The sequence below is a fragment of the Diuraphis noxia genome, unplaced genomic scaffold, assembly GCF_037042655.1.
Source record: "Diuraphis noxia isolate RWA-SAM2 unplaced genomic scaffold, SU_Dnox_SAM2 contig0002, whole genome shotgun sequence".
Classification (NCBI taxonomy): domain Eukaryota; kingdom Metazoa; phylum Arthropoda; class Insecta; order Hemiptera; family Aphididae; genus Diuraphis; species Diuraphis noxia.
The window spans coordinates 81,895,842-81,915,474 of NW_028301712.1; the positions used below are offsets into that span (position 1 = coordinate 81,895,842).

Consider the following 19,633-nt stretch of genomic DNA (forward strand, 5'->3'; position numbering starts at 1 on the left):
ACAAAGTTGAATTTTCACCAATATATGTCCTGTTGAAAATATTATGTACCATAGCCTGTTACCTACTACTACATCTGTTGAAAGGAGTTTTTCAACACTAGGTCGACTTAAAACATTTTTGAGAAATCAACAAGGAAACGTTAGATTGTCGGGGCTTGCATTGATGACGATTCATCGTAACATACCTCTAAATGTTGAGAATATTGTTAATATTTTTATTAAAAATAATAGAAAAATGAATTTTACATAATATTAAGACAAAAAAATGTTAAGTCTACCTACTGTAGAAAAATGCTTAATTTATTATGTATCTTATTTAATAATAAATATATATTAATACATTTAAATTCCTATATTTGTGTCATTTATGTCATAATTAAAACCACCAGTTCCCAAAAAAAATTGTAGTTGTAGCTATGGTGGGGGTAAATTGGCCCATGGTGAAAATAATTCTTATTTACGCCACTGCAATAAGTAATGAGCTATAGTGCTGTGATAATAACAGTAGGTGTTTATTGCTATTTGTTATTATAATATTATAGCTTCGACCGTTTCAGTTGAAACTGTAATGGCATAATAATAATGATGATGATAATGTTAAAAACATATAATGATAATAATATATACAGTACACGCACACTTATTAAACGTGCATTAATTTCGAAAATCGTAGAATACTTTTTCCCGATTACCTTATATTTATATAAAAATACTGATTTAAATAAACGATAATCGCGAATATAATCACGTCTAACGTTTACGTTTCTCTAAATCATTCACCGGACGTATTGTGCGTGGGTATGAGTTGTATCTATCTCTAGCTAATCTCTTGACATGCAGTTATTCAATAGAAAAGAAATAATATTATTATATTATAGGTAACTAACTTTTTTTATACTGCGTGAAAATGCATTTGATTAGCAATACCAAATTTGTATTTATGAAAAAATATACGTATAGATTAGAATAATTAACTATTATAGATTATTTTTGATATTTTTAAACACGTAGGAAGTATTTTTTTAGTCAAAACGCACCTGTTGATTTAAATTTATTACTATTTAAATTTTTTTAAAAATTATTATATCTAAGTACATGGATTGCCAGCTATGTGAACATGTTTTCAACAGGGGAATCCGCTTTATTGGGACATATTATATCAATAATTGTGTGTTATTTTGTCCCAAAAAGCGATAGTCCTATACTAATAATCCGAAATAAAAAAAATAAATTTGTTGATGGTTAGTACCTGATTTATTAATACATAATATAAAAGAATATTTTTCAAACAAAATAAATAATTACAAATATGTAATACACATTATATAATTTAAATATAAATAATATAATGTAATTATAATTCTTAATACAAAAAGTAAGACAATACTTATCACCCACTTATTTATAAAAAAATTACTGATCATTATTTTATTTTTGAAAACAAAAAAGTGGTCATTAACTAATTATTGTAATCAACAGTACCTACCCACTTCAGTTTCTGTATACACTATAGTACGATAATCATTACATAATTAATATACTAGCTTTACGATGATTTAATGCGATAACGAATAAAATCGGATTATTGATCATAATAATGATACCCCGGTACCCGATAAAAATGTCCCAATTATCCGGTTTTGTGGTACAAATAGTAAGGGATGAACATAATATTTACTCTACAAAATCATAATGTTTATCCTTAATTTGGTATAGTTGAAGAATGGTCCTGATTAAGCGGTTCTCCTGTGTTCCTAATTAAACGGAATCAACTGTTTACACAAAACACAAACACATAATACCGTAAAATATCAGATACCCATTAATAAAAATAATATATTTTGTTAATTTTACTATCACGCTATATTATAATTAATGACATAGCCTGAAAATAATACTATAATATAATATAGGTGCATTATACATTACGAGTTTTGACGAGCAAGTACCGTATACGGCGTAATAATAATTACAATTTATTTACAACTAAATATGCTGCCGAGTGCCAGAGCCCAATGTATATACTATATATCGTATATTATTATATGTATATACGTATGTGTGTTTTTCTTTTTACGTAATTCACGTTCACTCTTGTCCAAGTAGAACGAAACGATGGAATGTGTCCAAATTATTGCAGGATACGTGCATATAATAGATGACCAACTGATATACCTAACTTGAAAAATAAATTTTTGTTATAATTATACGTGCTTAGCAGGTTAGCAGTTTATAGGGATCTATTCCTATATAGCTGTATATGAACGATATACATAATAGTATATTAATAATACACTATTCTATTACACTCCTCCTGTCACATATTCGACGTACTCGTACCTTTACTAATTATACTCGGTGCAAGGGTTCGTTTTACCAATAATTTTTGTCTGCAACGAATTATAAAATATCAGATAAATATTATAAGCGAACATAATATTGGGGCATTTTCCAAAATAAAATCATATACCTAGTAGGTATATGTATGGTTGTCAAAAGGCTATAAATAAACACACCTCGGCGTATAATATGTCAGACATTGTAATACCAACTTTTGGCCAAGATAAACCAACACATTTGAAAAACGTTTCAAAAATTTAAACATTTTTTACATTTTTTGGAGAAACAGAAGGATTTTTAAACCACCTCTCGCGCTTTAAACCTATATTTATTTTTGCACAGAAAAGTGTTTATAGAAAAACTCTAAACCAAAAACAAAATTTAAAAAAAGCAACATTGTTATTCTAATACATTTTTCTCTTGGTTCAGAATCCATAAAATATATATACGAGTTTATTGTCCTACATGGCCATATATAAGGATACCTATAGGAATAGGATAGATATACAAGCATAATATAATTATAATTAAATAATGATGATACCTACAATATTACTATATACTTATAATATGTTATAACATATTTAATGTTATACAACACGTATTACCTATACACATAACACTGTTCTTTGAAAATGTAAAAATTCAGATACATTAATAGTATGTATGTTTACAATTCACAAGTAATAATTATAATGGCCTAGATTATATTTAGTGCAAGACGTATCACATATGTTCGCGTTGTAAGCTTTAACAAATGTATTGGATTATATAAATATAATACTATAGTATATTGTATATTATATAGGTACCCACATTACCCAGATCATTATTTCTCAATAATTAAAAGTACTGTAGTCTATAATTTTAAAAATTAATAAATCTAATTTTGTTCAAAAAATTAATTTTTAAATTATATGCACCCATGTGTTCCTGTGATATGAGCTCCAGCAGCAATTTATAGGTGTATTACTGTAGATGAAGAGTATTTACATTATTTATATATCTTAGAAATATTTTGGAAAATTTAAAACTATTGATGTTTCAATATTTGACAGTGCCTAATCTATTATCGATTAACAAATCCCCAGGTCTCTTTCGGTGTCCATAATTTTTGTAATTGTTTTAAACTACATATAAACTCTGCATATGTGCCTATGCAAATTTAATTATAGATGAAGTTAAATCGAAAACAAACAGTTTCACTATATGTAGCCTGTAGGTATTTTAATTTCATATTCACGTGGTTTGTCGTATTCCGTAAACAACTGACTAAGTGACGAGTTAAGTATTTTACTTCAAAGTTCAAATTGTTATCCTTAAACTTCATGTGATATGTTAACATTGTAAACCATTCGGTCAATATTTCAGCAAATCAAGATTCTGCATATTTTAAACCTTGGCTGTAGATATAACCATCGGCGTATAGCAAGTGGATGTTTTCACATCGTTAACCAGTACGTATTTTTAGTCTGATCAAACGCACTGCACACCACACTCAGTGAATTTTTATATCCATCTTGATTCTTGATCCCACGCCTAAGTTTCCCTAATAAAACTTTGTGTGCAAAACATAAGTCTTTGCGGATCGACCTTTGTCACCTGTCACCCTAGACGTCGCGTTACCTACTAAACAGGCCCTCTTGACAGACCGGTCTAAGCCAGTCATCCTCAACGTAACGTACTGATAGCCCTTTTCTCGAGCCCACCTATTACATTAATTAGATATGTATTTATATCCATGATTTTGAGCTACAACGCCAGCAGTGGTCAAGTAAAATAATTCTACTATAACTCGTTAAAATATTAATTAATTATAGATATAAATTAATGTAACAAATCTAGTTTAGTGGCCACGTACATTTTTCGATTTCTTTTTTCTGAAACCTATGTATTTCAACGAATTGAAATTGGTGGCACGAAAATAAATTCGTGGAAATGATTAGCTTTGAAGTTATAGACTACTTGTGAAGTTCACGATTTTCGATGTTTTATATTCGAACTCGCAACGCTCTATATAAGGCTGACATTTAATTGAGTCCCCCAAATACTTTTGGGTTATCGGAGTCAAGTCCAGCCAATATTGTTGGGTTGTCTATTAAGCCTATTAGTGTTACTCAGGAGATACCACTTCCACTTGGATGTTGACTGAATAGTCTCACAAAAATGTGTGTCATTGCTTACATTGTTTTTAATAATAATAATGTTTTTAAAATAATAATAACTACATGTAATGTAATAATAATAATAATATTAATAATAATATGTTGAAATACTTTAACATAAATATTCAACTAGTATATGTACATTCAGAAAAATAATTGAATGTACATATACTCTACAAAATCCCTCTATTGTCAAACATAATGTGTCCCCATAGCTTTAAGATCATACTCTATAACTACTATTTTGTATTTACTGCAGGCTAATAACCTCAGGAGTTGAAGCCTTATTTAAATTAAAAAAAAAAAAAATATTCAACTCTTACGTGGGCAACAGCAAAAACACAAGAGGAACAAATAAATCTTTATAATAACCATGAATCGTGAAAATTTAGATAAAATATTTAGAACATTTCTTAAATGTCCCATTAATATATATACCAATAATTATAAATATTTTACATCACATAAAACATCTAAATTTATTTTTGTTGAGAATCCTACTGTCGAATTTTCGAATACAAAAATAACTTCGTTTGTTGTGAGAGTTGAAATTTCAACATTTTTAAATTCATTGTATAAAATCTTCAATGGCAGTGCAGAAATGCCATCCACGGCTTTCGATTTAACAGCGTTACTGATTTTCCGTCTAGTAACTTAGTAAGTACCTATAGGAATAACATTAGGTAGTTATATGGCATTTTAACTATACCTACTCAATTCAAAGTTATTAAGATGATAAGTTGGACTCAAATCAAACACATAAAAGTAACATGGACTCAATTCAATATCATTGCTATATAATACCACTTACTCTTATGTGTGACCTGTATCCTTTGTTTAGCGACACTCGTTGCATGCGCTCCTCTGCTCCAAGTTTTCAAAAAAAAAGTGAAAAATTCTCATGGCTGCTAAATTAGAATAAATTAGTCCATAACTTCAAAACTAATCATTTCCGAAAATTTATTTTTGCACCACTTGTTGATATACATAGGTTTCCTCAGGGTCGTATTTAAGAGGAGTTATATTAATTATTTAAATATAAGTACCTATTATATATTATTACCATTATTAAAAAAAATGAAATAAAGATTATAACATAAAATATATTTAATAGACAATAGTATGTTATATATTTATACATTTAGTATATTACCTATATTCTGTTATTTGTTACCTATTATAATATATTATTTATCAGGCACTGCAGCATTTGTTTGTTTTAAATTACTAAATTGGATACCACAAATCTCTATAATTAGTATTACTTAATAGTTACACAATCAACAATAAGTAAAGTTGCGAGCGCCAAAATCTTAAATACGGCCTTAGTTTCCACAAAAAAAATATGCCGAATATAAATAAGTTGCATAATATGACAAATTAAAAAAATCGTCCACTAAGAGCGCTATAGTAGTGTATTTTCTATACCATCTTATCTGAAGCCGTGGCAATCTTAAATCACGAATGATAACAACCGTTAACGGTAAGCAAAAACAAGATGATAATATATTAAGGGCAGCTGTTGCTGTAGCTGCTGTTGCATTCTGCCACTGCCATCACATTCAGATTTAATGCAAGTAGGAAGTGCTCAAGTGCAACCACAAAGAATTTCCATCTAAAAAAGCAATCTGTCAATAGTCCAGTAGTCCGGTTGATCCTAATCGTGTTAAATGTTGGAGTTAGACAGCGGCTGTACGCCGCCAAAATGGAAACGTCCGGAAGACGTGATGAAGATGCACAGAATGAAGATGAAAAAACGTGCACTTCAAGCTAGATTTGTTAAATCTATGGACACGACCACTCCGGGAGACTTACCTACTGGCCGGTTGCCGACTGTGCAGAGGTCACCGGCCAAAAACCCATTTAGGTAAGGAGAATAGGACTACATTAGCCATAGCAGCGAGTTTAGATGGTCACTGTTTTGATTTTAAAACAAATTATAATACCGTTATGTATCCAACAAATTGTGTAGACGAAAAACACCTGTCAAAAACAAGAAACAAGTGGATGCACGAGAGATGTTGAAAAGAGCCAGGGTCGAATATGATGATGACAATGCTTGCACATCAAATCTATCTAAACTGATACGAGACTGTGAATCCATTCCATCTGTATCTAGCTATTCACAGTGTCCTGCTCTTGATGAAAGCGTCATCTCATTTGTAGATGTTCTTCGCAAAGTTAATCCTGTGGTCGTTGTTGAAGATGTATAAAATACACTTGAATTTTAAATTTTAACTGCATATCAATCACACTATTCTTTTCAGGTTGTTGAAGATATCAAAGGTGAAGAACAGTTACCAATCGATTGGACATTAAGAACTAAAGTTCGATTTTTATCTCCTAACCCATTCCCATGGAGCCAAAAAATAAAAACATGTGAAGAAGCATCAGCTACAACTGGGTATGTCTATTTTTGATAATTTGTTATATTAATGTTTTAATCTTTAAATTTTATACATTTAGATTTGTAAGGTGTTTAGACACTGAGAACATTGAAAACTCGTTAGATACTAGTCCTAATAGTCGTTTCCACCAATGTTGTATGGCTTGGCAACATCCATCCTTACCTTGGGTTGATCTCATTCACAGAGGTCCTCGTGTTACAATTAAGGATTCAGCCAGTTCTGTGCCTTCCATTAATGCAAATCCAATTTTTAGAGAGTCTCTTTTTACTCATTGGATTGATAGTTTCAGATCTTTATTTCAGGTAATATTGTAGTATTTAAATTTAACTAATGATATGTATTATTTTTATGTACCATTAAATTTATAGTTTTGATTAAAATGTAGCAGTTTTGCAATATTTTTATTTTATTACTGTGTGTACACAACAGAACTGAGTGCATTTAGGATAGTGGAGCACCCAACTCCTATTTCAATTCTGATTTAGTAAGTTTATTAATCATAACTTTTCATCAGCTTGTTCGAGCTAACCAATGTCCATACTTCTATGTTCTGGCCAATGCATTCACATGTACTTTTAGAGCGTCAAGCATTGGTGGTTATGAAGAGCTGAATGCAATGATATATCCTACGACCCAAGGACTTCGAGATGTTCTTAGACGTGAAGGTATTCATTGTATCGTGTATTGTATTTGTATATTTATATTATATTCATCATACTAACTGTTAATAATTATTTAACAGATATAGATTTCACGATGCCATTACTCGAAGAGAATGAACAAAGCAGTGAGCTCTTTACTAAAAATACATTAGAAGATGCCAAAATTGGGGAGGATGAGGAACCTGAGCGTTGGTTGGAAACAATGGGTGCTGAAAAATCGGAAATTAAACGCTTGCAAAGTTCACAGGTACTAAATAGGGTTTCATTCATCATTTTGAATTATTAATTATATTTCAAAATATATTTCTAGAGTGAACTAGTGTCAAGTCGTCAACGAAAAATTGATAGTACTAAAGAATCTTTGGTGGTTGTGACTGGTGTTGAAGCACAAGCCCTATTTAATTGGCTAATAAATTGTCGTTCAACAGTATCAAATACAGGACCTCATGCAGGTATACCTCCTACACTTCTAGCACCAGTAGCCTTTAGTGGATCTACTTTAACACCACTCAAAGTAAGGATTCCATTATTATACAATCCATTTTAAAGATTTTTTTCAGTTCAATATTTTAAAATAAACATTTTTCCAAATCATATATACATATAAGTAAATTCAATTTTTAATTAATATTTTAGGTGAGACAAAGTACAGTAAAAGTGGATGGTCAAAGCTACAATTCGATAGAAGTAAAAGGACCTGTATTGCCAGATGCGGTATACAATTTCTGTGATTTATTGTCTAAGTCTTTAAAAAAATTTACTGCTACATTTGCCAACCTGGAGAGCACTAAACCTTTTACATTAGCTTCAGAGACAAAAAAAGGTATAAAATACAAATAGATTCAAAACCATATCTTGGAAATAATTTTATTTTTTCATATATATTAGAATATTGTAATAGTCAAAAATCTGAAGACAAAGCTATTCACTTATTTGGGCAACAGAATCTTAGCGACTGTGGCTTGAGAGACTCTGTTCTAAAAAAATTCTGTTCTGCAACCACCAAAGCATTTGACAGTGTGAAATACATTAAAGACGATGGATATTTCATCTCATAAGCAACTTTTGTTTACATAGCTTTTATAATCTGAAGATTACTTAATTGTGTCCATATTTTTATAATTTTTAAATATTGGGGATTAATTATTTTTTTTAAATTGACCCATTATTAAGTTCTAAAATTGAATTTTATAAACCATTATTGACTATAATATTTGTTTAAATTTATATTTTTATTTTCATATTCATTAGTTGTATTTTTTTTTAAACAAGCTAAATATTTGAAATTTTTTTACTTTTCTATATACAAAAATTACAACTCCTACTTCCAACATTCCTTTAATTCACCTTCTAATCAAAAAATATTGAAATTTCAAGATATTTGATTTTTACATTTATTTTTCAATAAAAATTTTAATTTTGTATTTATAGCAAGTCAAATGTCATAAATTATTTGAAATATTTCTTTAAAAAGACATATTATAAAAAATGTATCTTACCCTACTGAGATATCATAATAATGAAACAAAATAAATAAAGGTGCATCAACTATATGTTAAGATAACAAAAATACAACAGAAAATAAAAATGTCTTATACAAGTAGTATATTTTAAGATTATCATAAAGCTTTTCATGAATGAATGGACTGATTGTCAGAATTTATGGATTTAAGAGCAATAAGAGCTTAACCCAACAAAAATAAATATTGCATTTAGCTTTTATAAAAAAGACTTTAATGATAATTAATTTTAAAACATACCCACAATAAATATTTGGCATTATAAAATGAAATTAGTTTTTATTTTTAGTTAGGTAGTTTAGGTACATAGGAATTTTCCATATTAATTGGTGCCCACATAAGGTGGAAATTCAGCCAATGAATCCACTGCATAATAAAAAATTCAAACTTGTTGAGACTTTTTGAGATATTTATAGCCAGTAGAAATGTTTGGTTTTTTTCAATAATTGTCGATAAGTGTTTCTCACTGAGTCAAAAATCAAAAAATAAATTAGTTTAAATTTTCTCTTTAGTTATTAACATGTTATGGTGGAAATTTTCATACTGTTTTAGGTTAGAAACAAATTTTTTATTTTTTATTCAAAAATAAATAACTGTAAGCCAATGACATTCTAACCAAATGTTGATTTAGTCATTTATCTATACATTCAAATATTTTGACTCTGAGCTATTTATAGACATTTTAGGTTTTCAGTCTCAACTTTGAACAGTATTTAATATTTAAACCAAGAATAACAATTTTAGTCGTTATGTAGTCATTTAAAAATATTATCCCATAATCCGTTGGTACTTGTATACTACACACAATAATATTTTAAAATTCATTGTTTTCAGCAACCTGTATTGCAAATAGTAATGTTAGGAAATTCATATCTTGTTAGTGATTAAAAATCTTAAAGAGGATGTTAGAGCATTTTTATTTCTCTCCGGCCTACACACAACATAGTAAATTATTTGAGGACAATAATGATAAGCTTTTAATTTTAATTTTAAAGCAAGTTATGAAAAATCCAAGTGTATAATAAACTTGTTTGTTATAACATATCTCATAATAATGAAAAAATCTAAATAAAAAAAAAATTTATGTTAAGTTCACATTAATAAAAAACAACAAAATGCAACAATAATATAGTTCATTTCTTTTTTTGCCTGAATTATGCATATGAATGTTCAAAATGTGTGTCTATATTAATATTTGGGGTTTCTTTGTTGCTTTTTAGTGTAGAGAAATTAACGAAGCCAGGTTAAGGTTATTTTAGGTGTAGTACAAAATTTGAATTCTTAATGAAATATGAACCGAGTTGAATGTACCAGTGTAGACTTAGTGCATGTTAAGTGTCTATGACATACCATCCAAAAAAAAAATTATGAAAAATCAAAATCTAGTTCTACAGCTGTCAAAACCACTGGACTCCAGATGACTTACTCTATACTACATGTTTTTTAGGTCGCTTGGTAAACAATTTGGACTGATGAAGGCTCCTGAGTAGCTAAAAAATTCATTGCTTGAAAATTAAAACATAATAGAAAGCCTATGGAGATACCCTAGATAATAATCTTAACTAAACATTTTAATCGAGATCATAAAATTTACTTTATTGAGCGAGCATAGTATCAAAAAAAATATACTGATATCTTCTTATAACATTTAAAAATTATACTAACTACTTTTTCTAACAATAGGACAACCACCACTAATTGGTTAGGTAATAATTAATATATTTGTGAATCATGTAATTCAATTAATACACTTCCATCAAGTCGCCGCTATATTATTATAGCAACTCAATCAACACCTCTAATATACAGAAGAGCAGCTACCTGACCCACTTGCTAGTAGTTATGGGTCATAATAATAATAATAATAATTTAAAGTAGTTTCCAGTTTTCAAATATCATCAGATTAAATTATATTAGCTTCAAATTCAATAAGCATAATAAACTGATATCTGGCAATGCTTATTTAAAAATCGAAACATGAAATACTGAAAATAATTGCGTATCACAAGAATGAAGTTTGCACCAGGGTAATAAAAATACAACTTAAATAACTTATACAGATAAATAAGTCAACTGACTTCACAGTTAATACTTTGAATCTATATTGCTAACAGATGAATGATATTGGCAATTGAAATATAAACAGGCAGTATAGAAAAAAAAGAGACAATTAAGATATTTATAAGAAATTATCATTAATTTAAGAATTAGATATAATGTAGTAATTATAAACAGAATGTTCATAATATGATTTAAAAAAATATGACCAGAGCTGTCGAAAGAAAATGGACGACATAGAATATTCAACAAATTAATGTAAATAGGTAATAATTTACTTTTACCGATCATTAATTTTACATCAAAAATAACTTAACTTTTACATAGTGTACAAATTAAAAAAAATTCAACTATTACTTTACACAAAACATTAATTGCTTGGAACAATAAGAGACAAATCACATTGAAAACTAGGTTCACTATTTTCTTACCATATGTTACCCAACCAAATCTATAGTTAAATATGATAATAAATTTCCATAAATAATGAATTAATAATAATAATAATAATAAAAAAAAAATACAATGGCATAGTATGCACATAGGCAACTTATTGTTAGGGAAATATCCATTACTATTTAATTGTTAGTTTGAATTCTTTTAAAATTTGAAATGATTTTATGTGTAGATTACAAACTTAAAAGTTATTTATTAACTGATATTATTTTTTTAAATGTATTGTATAATGAACTTTATAACTTATAACAGCAATTCAAGCAAAATTATACAAACATAGATAATACAATATATGCATGTTATGTATGTACATAATTAAGATCAAATTAGTACTTGGCTGAATCCATCAGGGTTTCAGGTAAAGTTGACGGTGACGGTGGATTGGGCAAGGGAATATGTGATCCGGTTGGTATACCACCACTATTAACTATATTAGATGATAGTGGCACTATTGGCTTAACAAAACGTTCACTGACTGGACGCCCCAATGATAAGGTTCGAGATTGGTTAATCTGTAAAGAATGAAATTCATTTTTAAAATAGAGGGTAAAACCTTATGAAAAAATAAAATTGTATTAACTTACCACTTGAGTAGTGGGACACAAAGGTGTTGTCGGTGCTCCTATGACGAGATTCGATGGTACAGTTTGGCCACAAACATAACATCGATTCATATTGGCATAGCCCAATACACCAATTTCGCCACGAAACACTCCTAAAATTATTTAATTTAATTATATGTAATGTATTCTGAATAAATAAAATAAAATTATTAAAACGCACATACAAAATTGATACTGAGAATAGTGTTGATACATTAACTTTAATTGAGTAGTAATAGTATTAAGTAAATGCCAATTGAAATGTATTTTAAATATAAATAGTTTAAATATTTCTATCTCATAATAAACAATCTCTGCTCTATTGGTTTTTTTTTAATCAAAAAGCTATCTGCCCTCTACTTACACAACTCAGGGATGGACAAAACACTTATCGTCTACACCTCCACCACCGCACTTCCTTTTTTTCTGTTCCGGTGATGCAGATACACTACCCGCTTCAGTCGCATCTATCATACAATACAAAACAAGTAACAACATTTGAACATACAATCGAACCCAGTAACATAAACAGTAGGCATTCACTTATTACATAAATATTTGGACATATTTAATTTAATGTTTTTAATTATAAATTTTTTTATAGGTATCCAACATTTATTACCTGGTGTTCCAGCAGTGGATCCAGGACTAAGGGGCCTTGATTGGCTAGGAGAAGGAGGAAATGGAAGTGGACTCGATGATGTTCGGCATCGATTTGAAGCCATTTCATTGTACTGACGTTCTTCTTCCATTTCTAAGCTACTTTCAGATTCGGATAAATGACGACATAAAGCTGTACGTCTTTCGACTTCCAGTTGTAACTTTCTTTGTAATCGTAAATTGTCTTCACGTACTTGGCGCTCTTCTTTTGCCATTTTTTCCATTTTCTTGGAATCTAAAAAGTACATTACAGTTAGAACATAAGTAACAAAACCTATAAAAGGGTTAATCTATACCATATTAAACAACATTAAAAAGTTAATTCTAAAATTTTCACTCATTAACACGTTAACTGAGTAAGTTTCTTTTGTAGTGACTCCTATGTGTATGTATAATAGTAACTTCTAATAAATAGAAACCGTTCATATTTTATCATACTTTCAAATAGTGTATGAATACAATTTATATAAAAATGTCTAATAATCATGTTAGCCAATATTTGTTCAGCTGTATGTGCGAAACCAACAATTTAGTTAACATTTATTTAAATAAATATATGCAGTTAACGTGTTAAAGAATTCTTTAAAATCCAAAACATAGATGTTTAGAACAGCATATATATTTTTATGTACTTGCTTTCTTTTTTAGAAACATCAAGTTGGTGTCGCAATCTGGTAACTTCTCCACGCAAATGTTGTAAATGAGCACTTATATTTGTAGCCATTTCACCTTTGTTGGGACCTACTTGATCTCTAGGTAATACTGGATCAGAAACAGGCTGATCCAATTTTATTTGTAATTGTCTAAAACAATTTAAATTTATATTATTGATTATATGTGATTAAAACTTAAATAAGTATTTCACCTTTTTTCGGCTTCTAATTTATCCATACGTTTCCACAGTTTATTTACCAAAGCTTCTTGTTCTTGTTCCAATGTATTTTCTAAGTCAACTTTTTCACGTCGTAATTGCTCTAACGTTGTCTGCTTTGTAAGAGTTTCTGCTTCTAGTTTTTCAATTTTACGCATAAGGCGATTAACTAAACATTCTTGTTCCTGTTCTAGAGTCTGTTCTAATTTACATTTTTCTTGTCGTAACTGTAACCAATATAAATTACACACAAATATAAGAAATTAATTAGAACTGCCATTGACCAAACTAACCTGAGTTAATTTTCGTGACAGATCATTTGTCAAACATTCTTCTTCTTGTTCGTAATGATGGGCTAAGGTTTCTTTTTCTTTTTTTAAAGCTTGAATTTTTTTTAGAAGAGTATTACTGATAAACTCTTCTTCTTGTTCTGCTCTTACTTGCTATAAAACAAAAAAAATGAATAATAAAACAATAATGCCTTGATTGCAAATATAAAAGGTATTTCCAAAACTATTTTATTATCAAATAAAATGTTTGGATTGAGTTAAAAGATTTTATATTAAAACAAAATAACAGTAAGCAAAATTGGCACTGTCTAAGCACTCAGCATTTTAAATATTTCCTATCTATTAATCAATATTATGAACCAGATACTAAAATGGATGTTTAGCACATAGTCCTATTTCCCAAATTAAATATAACATAGCAAGTATCTATAACCAATAACCATTTTTCCTTAAATTTTTTGTTTGTTTATCTCGATTATTTAGAAAAACATTGAGAATATTTTACTTTTGACCCCCCCAAAGTACCAACTATATTCACTTTCTGATTTAACAAGATACTGAAGTCGAAAATCGAAGAATTTTTACTGCCCCAAAATGTGATGAGACACAAAAAAAAAATTTAAAAAAACACACATCGTGGTAAGATCAATACATTCCTCGCTCCGCTCAGAATCTAAAATGAGAAATAGTTAATAGTAAAAATTACAGATCAGTCATGAACTTAATTCAAACATTAACAATTATTACTTAAAACTGTCTGATTAAAAATTTTGGTACTAGGTACCTACTTACAATATAAACTGATGTCTCGCGCAGTCGTTTGCATTCTTCATCCATTGCTTTCATTTTTAACTTGTAGGTTTCTAACTCTACCTTGAGTACACGATTTTGTTGCTGCAAGGAATCGATTCGTTTTTGCATTTGTTCCCTTGTGATCGGCGACGGAGGCATCATGATGGGTCCGCCGTCGATGGACGACGAATCACTCTCGCTGGCACTGTCTGCCATCGTCGTGGAAATAAACCTGGAGGTGAGTTCAAAACAAAAAGAAAATGTAGAAATGTCGATGAGCAACTTGGAGTAAGATGGTCAGCCAAACTGCCCAAGTTCAAATGCGTCGACCGCGCGCACCGTAAGATAGGTATCATGCGAATTGCACGGACGACACCCTCTTACAGAGATATAAAACGCATACACTTCATGTCAACATACCGGAAGTGCTAGAAACAGTATCCGGTTTCACAACAAGAACAGTTCGGTGATGAACACCGAGTTTTCCGGGAATTATTGATGGAAAGTATCGTGAAGAAATAAGTAAGAAGACGAGGTACGAAGAAGTTGGAACAGAAACTATATGGAAACAGTCGGAACTCAGTATGAAATGAAAATAATAAAAAGAACTTTTAACAGTATTGTCAAATTCGGAGATCTGTACATAACCTTAAATCGTCGGAAAACTCTCATTGTGTGGCTGCACTGCTATTTTCTTCCAGTGATGTTACACCGGACTACCCGCGGAGTAATTTGCTGTGTGGTCGACGGTCGTGTGGAGGATATTAATTCAATAATTCGTGTTACCCCCATAGCATGATAAATTAAATTTAAATTATCAAAATAAAATTTAAATTCAATTTATCATGCCCCATAGCGTGATGCGTGAACAATTCAGTCATCGTTTATCATCGTGTAAAAAATAAGTTAATAACACACAAAATGTATAAATACAACAATATTCGCGCCCGTCGGACGGAAAACTGTTCTTGTCCAACTACTACTAAAGTACTAATACGACGATACGTCGTTGCACAATTATTTAATTCATTTTTACACCGACACACCGTACCTATTTCTTTCTGTAATCCACCAATCCTCGGGCAACCAGAGCGACGTCCCGCACGGCGTGAAGTCTCGATTCCAATAGTGATTTCACATTTTTGGCAAAACTGAAATCTGTGACCGGGTTGTCATCGTCGGTGTCTTTGAAAACCCTCATCTATAGTATTTTTTTCTCAATCAACTGTATATTTTTTGGCGGTTAAGCCATGCTCATGCATTTCGTGCACCGCGAACAGCGCTGCGTAGTCGTATGACACCCGTCGACGACTTCCTAGCTCCGTATATACATATGCACAAATAATGTTTGAGATTTGGAGGGCTGAAGCTCAGGTTTGTATTGCTCACTATTGACACGGTAAACGGAGTCCACGTTAGTAAAATCATACGAAAAAAAAAACATGATTGTACGTAATTATTACATTTATTAATTATATGTTACATGTATATGTATAGTAATAGTTTTACAAGTTAAAGAAAAAAAATACACTTATTACAAATTTAATCAGATTTCATTCTTACATTATTCCATATATTTGTCAAGAAGATATCAACGCTCAATTCTCCCCAAGTAAATTGTTCGCATAAATTTTTTTAATCGAGTTTGCATTACATGCCCTTTATGGCCTTTATGTAATCGCTTGTCAGTTAATAAATTGCTCTATTTCACTCAATGTAAATTTGGCGTTATCAGCCCCCACTTCGTTTTTAATATTTTTCAATAATTTCCGAATCGGTGGATTTTTATGCCCAACCAAATGATCAAACCTATTATTCCCACCTTAACACACGTTGCTGGTTCTACTATTATCCAGTAAGGTACTTTGGTGCACATTCCACGTCGGAGGAGGGTATTGAGGAGGAAGTCGACGAAACCGAATAATTAAATCATCATCAGTTCCTATTCTACGCAAAGGACCACTTAGATAAACCGAATCAAAATAATCAACTAAGTCTTCCGCGAGTGGAGAAACAACAGTTAGTTTTTTTTTTGTGTCTATGTACCGCATAACTAGTCGAAATAATGCTTCAATTTCAAACTTTGGGGGGTGATTAAAAAAAAAATGACAGAAAAACGGGAATTTTTACGCAAAACCAGTTTTCGACCAAATCGATTTTTTTATATGGTTGTAATTCAAAAACTAATCACTGTAAATACTTGAAATTTTCACCAAATGTTTATGTTAGTGTTATCTATATACAGTTTAATTTTCACAAATTTTTGACTTTTTTTGAGTTATTTATAGGCCACTGAAATTTTCAATTTTTTTGAGAATTTTTTTTTGAAGTGCCGAAAAAAAAATGTTGGACGACGAAAAAAACTTGAAAATTTAATACAAGGTTCCTTATGAGTTGTTCTTATTGTAGCTAAAAAAAATTAAAAATCGTAAGTCACAATTTTTTTTAATAAGCGTTTATAGTTCATCAATTTTTTACGAAATCTGTCGAAAACGCGAAAATTTGCAAGTAATTTTGAAGTTGAAAAATTATAAAATTTTTTGTGTTTATAACTAAGGATTAAAAATACAATACTAAGTTTTCTATTAGTTTTCCTTCAAGTAGCTATAGAGAAAACTCGAAACATCATTATAGGAAAAATTTTAAGTGCGACACGATTTTTTTTTATAAGCATGAAATTCAAATTTTTAATTAAATACGTAAAAATTACGGCAATGTTCAAATTATCTTAGATAGAAATTCATAAAAGTTTTTCTTTTTAAATCTAAGATTTGAAAATTTAATTCAAGGTTCCTATCATATTTTTACAATAGCAGTTGAAAAATAAAAGAAATATATTGCCACAATTTTTTTTTACATGTATTCAAAATTTAATTTTTGACAACATACGTAAAAATCACGAAAATTCGTAAATTATTTTATCCTAGAAATTCATAAAAAATTTTCCTTTTATATCTAAGATTTGAGAATTTAATACAAGGCTCATAATATATTTTTACAATAGCTAGCGATTGAAAAATAAAAGAAATACATAGCCACAAATTCTTTTACATGCATTCGAATTTAATTTTGACAACATACGTAAAAATCACGAAAATTCGTAAATTATTTTATTCTTGAAATTCATAAAAAAATTTCCTTTTATATCTAAGATTTGAAAATTTAATACAAAGCTCCTAAAATATTTTCACAATAGCAGTTGAAAAATAAAAGAAATGCATAGTTCCATTTTTTTTTACAAGCATTTAAATTTTAATTTTGACAACACACGTAAAAATCACGAAAATTCGCAAATTATTTTAAGATAGAAATTCATACAAAAATTTCTTTTTAAATCTAAGATTTGAAAATTTTTAATAATCTATAATATACCCTAGATAGATAAATCATCTCCGTTCAGAATCGTTTTTCGTATACAATGATACTTATCATTGCATTCAAATTTAACCTACCCTAGTCAGACGTCCACCCCACCCCCTAATGTACAGCAGAGCGATACCCACTTACCTGCTTTTTTTTTTTATTTTACCCAATTTAAATGTACTGGAAATATTGAAACAAGTAATATAATGTGAATAATATAAAATATTACATTTATTACTTGACATTGAATTAATTAATTGTTGGTATTTGTGCAGAAAAATGGAAATAATAATAAAATAAAATAATTTAATATCAGTGAAGTTGTCACTGAATCAAAAACATCATATTAAAAAACTACTAAGAATAGATGGCTGAACATTTCTATACTATCAAACTAAATAATTTTAGCTTATATCATTATTCTCATATCAATAAATCATCATTCCGATAGACATTGCATGCAGTATACGAAAACGACATTTTTAGTAAAAATTATTGCATTACCAATATAAACGGGAAATAATTCATTCTAAATGCAAAATTACACTTAAAACAAAATTTTTAATTCAAAATAATTTGGGGGTGCTAATTTAAGACTTGAGGATGCTAAGCACCCCTGGCACCCCCGTATTTGCGCCAATGGATGTATAACTGTCGATTCAAAATTAGGCAAGATTCCAAAAACTATAACTGATTTTATTTCGAAGATCAATTCCAATATTGATGATCTTTTACAGAAACCATTCTTCTGGCTTAGTGAAAAAGCAATTATAACACCTCGAAACATACCTGCAACTGGAATTAACAATATTATTGTAGATCACATAAGAAGAAAAACTAAAGAGTATCGATCAACTGATGATGATATAAGTACAGAAGACACTGTTCACTACTCACAAGAATTTTTGAATTCACTTAATCCTGCTGGCTGCTGGGTTTCCCCACATAACCTACAACTTAAAATTGGAATGCCTATAATATAATGTCATTTAAACCCTCCAAAATTATGCCATGATGTGAAACTACAAATTAAAATTATTCGTGATGATAATATTGAAGCTACTATACTTACTGGGTCATCAGCAACCTGAACAGCAGGATAAATTGCATTAATACTCTATATGCGTATGATTCCTACTGATTTACCTTTCTTGTTTAGGAGACTTGAATTCCCTATTAGTTTCAATTTCTATTACAATTAATAAGGCTTAAGCCGCTTAAGGCCAAACATTTTCAATTATATGTATGTATCGATTTACAAGTTGACTGTTTCTCACGTGCATAGCTAAATACGGGATTATCAAGATAGGTAAACCGTAATATCAGTTTATTACTAGATGGTTAGAAAACAAAAAATTGTATTTACTCTGAAGTTCTTTAAAATTAATATTTAAATACAAATCATATTGTTGGCAACATTAATTAAATATATTTACACAGTGAGTG

At 29.6% G+C, this 19,633-nt stretch overlaps 2 protein-coding genes across 3 annotated transcripts; one reads left to right on the forward strand and one right to left on the reverse strand.

Moving 5' to 3' along the window:
- Positions 1–5,998: 5,998 nt before the first annotated feature.
- Positions 5,999–8,999, forward strand: hd (humpty dumpty). Its single transcript, XM_015523420.2, has 9 exons — positions 5,999–6,372; positions 6,478–6,712; positions 6,773–6,909; positions 6,972–7,215; positions 7,428–7,578; positions 7,656–7,822; positions 7,886–8,089; positions 8,212–8,398; positions 8,464–8,999. Exons 1-9 carry the CDS (start codon positions 6,176–6,178, stop codon positions 8,631–8,633), a joined length of 1,692 nt encoding a protein of 563 aa, XP_015378906.1. The 5' UTR covers positions 5,999–6,175; the 3' UTR covers positions 8,634–8,999.
- A 2,407-nt stretch (positions 9,000–11,406) lies between these two features.
- LOC107173060 (coiled-coil domain-containing protein 6) lies at positions 11,407–15,418 on the reverse strand. 2 transcript variants are annotated; one of them, XM_015523421.2, is made up of 8 exons: positions 15,245–15,415; positions 14,825–15,056; positions 14,036–14,185; positions 13,737–13,969; positions 13,508–13,674; positions 12,834–13,106; positions 12,194–12,324; positions 11,407–12,121 (listed from the first exon to the last, which is right to left on the reverse strand). In XM_015523421.2, exons 2-8 carry the CDS (start codon positions 15,038–15,040, stop codon positions 11,936–11,938), a joined length of 1,356 nt encoding a protein of 451 aa, XP_015378907.1. In that variant the 5' UTR covers positions 15,041–15,056; positions 15,245–15,415; the 3' UTR covers positions 11,407–11,935. The 2 variants fall into 2 exon arrangements, with proteins under 2 accessions (XP_015378907.1, XP_015378909.1); XM_015523423.2 differs by lacking the exon at positions 11,407–12,121 and adding an exon at positions 12,576–12,678 and having other exon boundaries at positions 15,245–15,418.
- Between the last annotated feature and the right edge of the window lie 4,215 nt (positions 15,419–19,633).

Coding starts and splice junctions, on each gene's coding strand:
- hd (XM_015523420.2), top strand. CDS start 6,176: ATGTTGGAGTTAGACAGCGGCTGTACGCCGCCAAAATGGAAACGTCCG. Junction 6,713..6,772: donor CTGTGGTCGTTGTTGAAGAT/GTATAAAATACA, acceptor TATTCTTTTCAG/GTTGTTGAAGATATCAAAGG. Junction 7,216..7,427: donor GTTTCAGATCTTTATTTCAG/GTAATATTGTAG, acceptor ACTTTTCATCAG/CTTGTTCGAGCTAACCAATG.
- LOC107173060 (XM_015523421.2), bottom strand. CDS start 15,040: ATGGCAGACAGTGCCAGCGAGAGTGATTCGTCGTCCATCGACGGCGGA. Junction 13,970..14,035: donor TGTCACGAAAATTAACTCAG/GTTAGTTTGGTC, acceptor TATTGGTTACAG/TTACGACAAGAAAAATGTAA. Junction 12,325..12,833: donor ATCCACTGCTGGAACACCAG/GTAATAAATGTT, acceptor AAATAATTTTAG/GAGTGTTTCGTGGCGAAATT.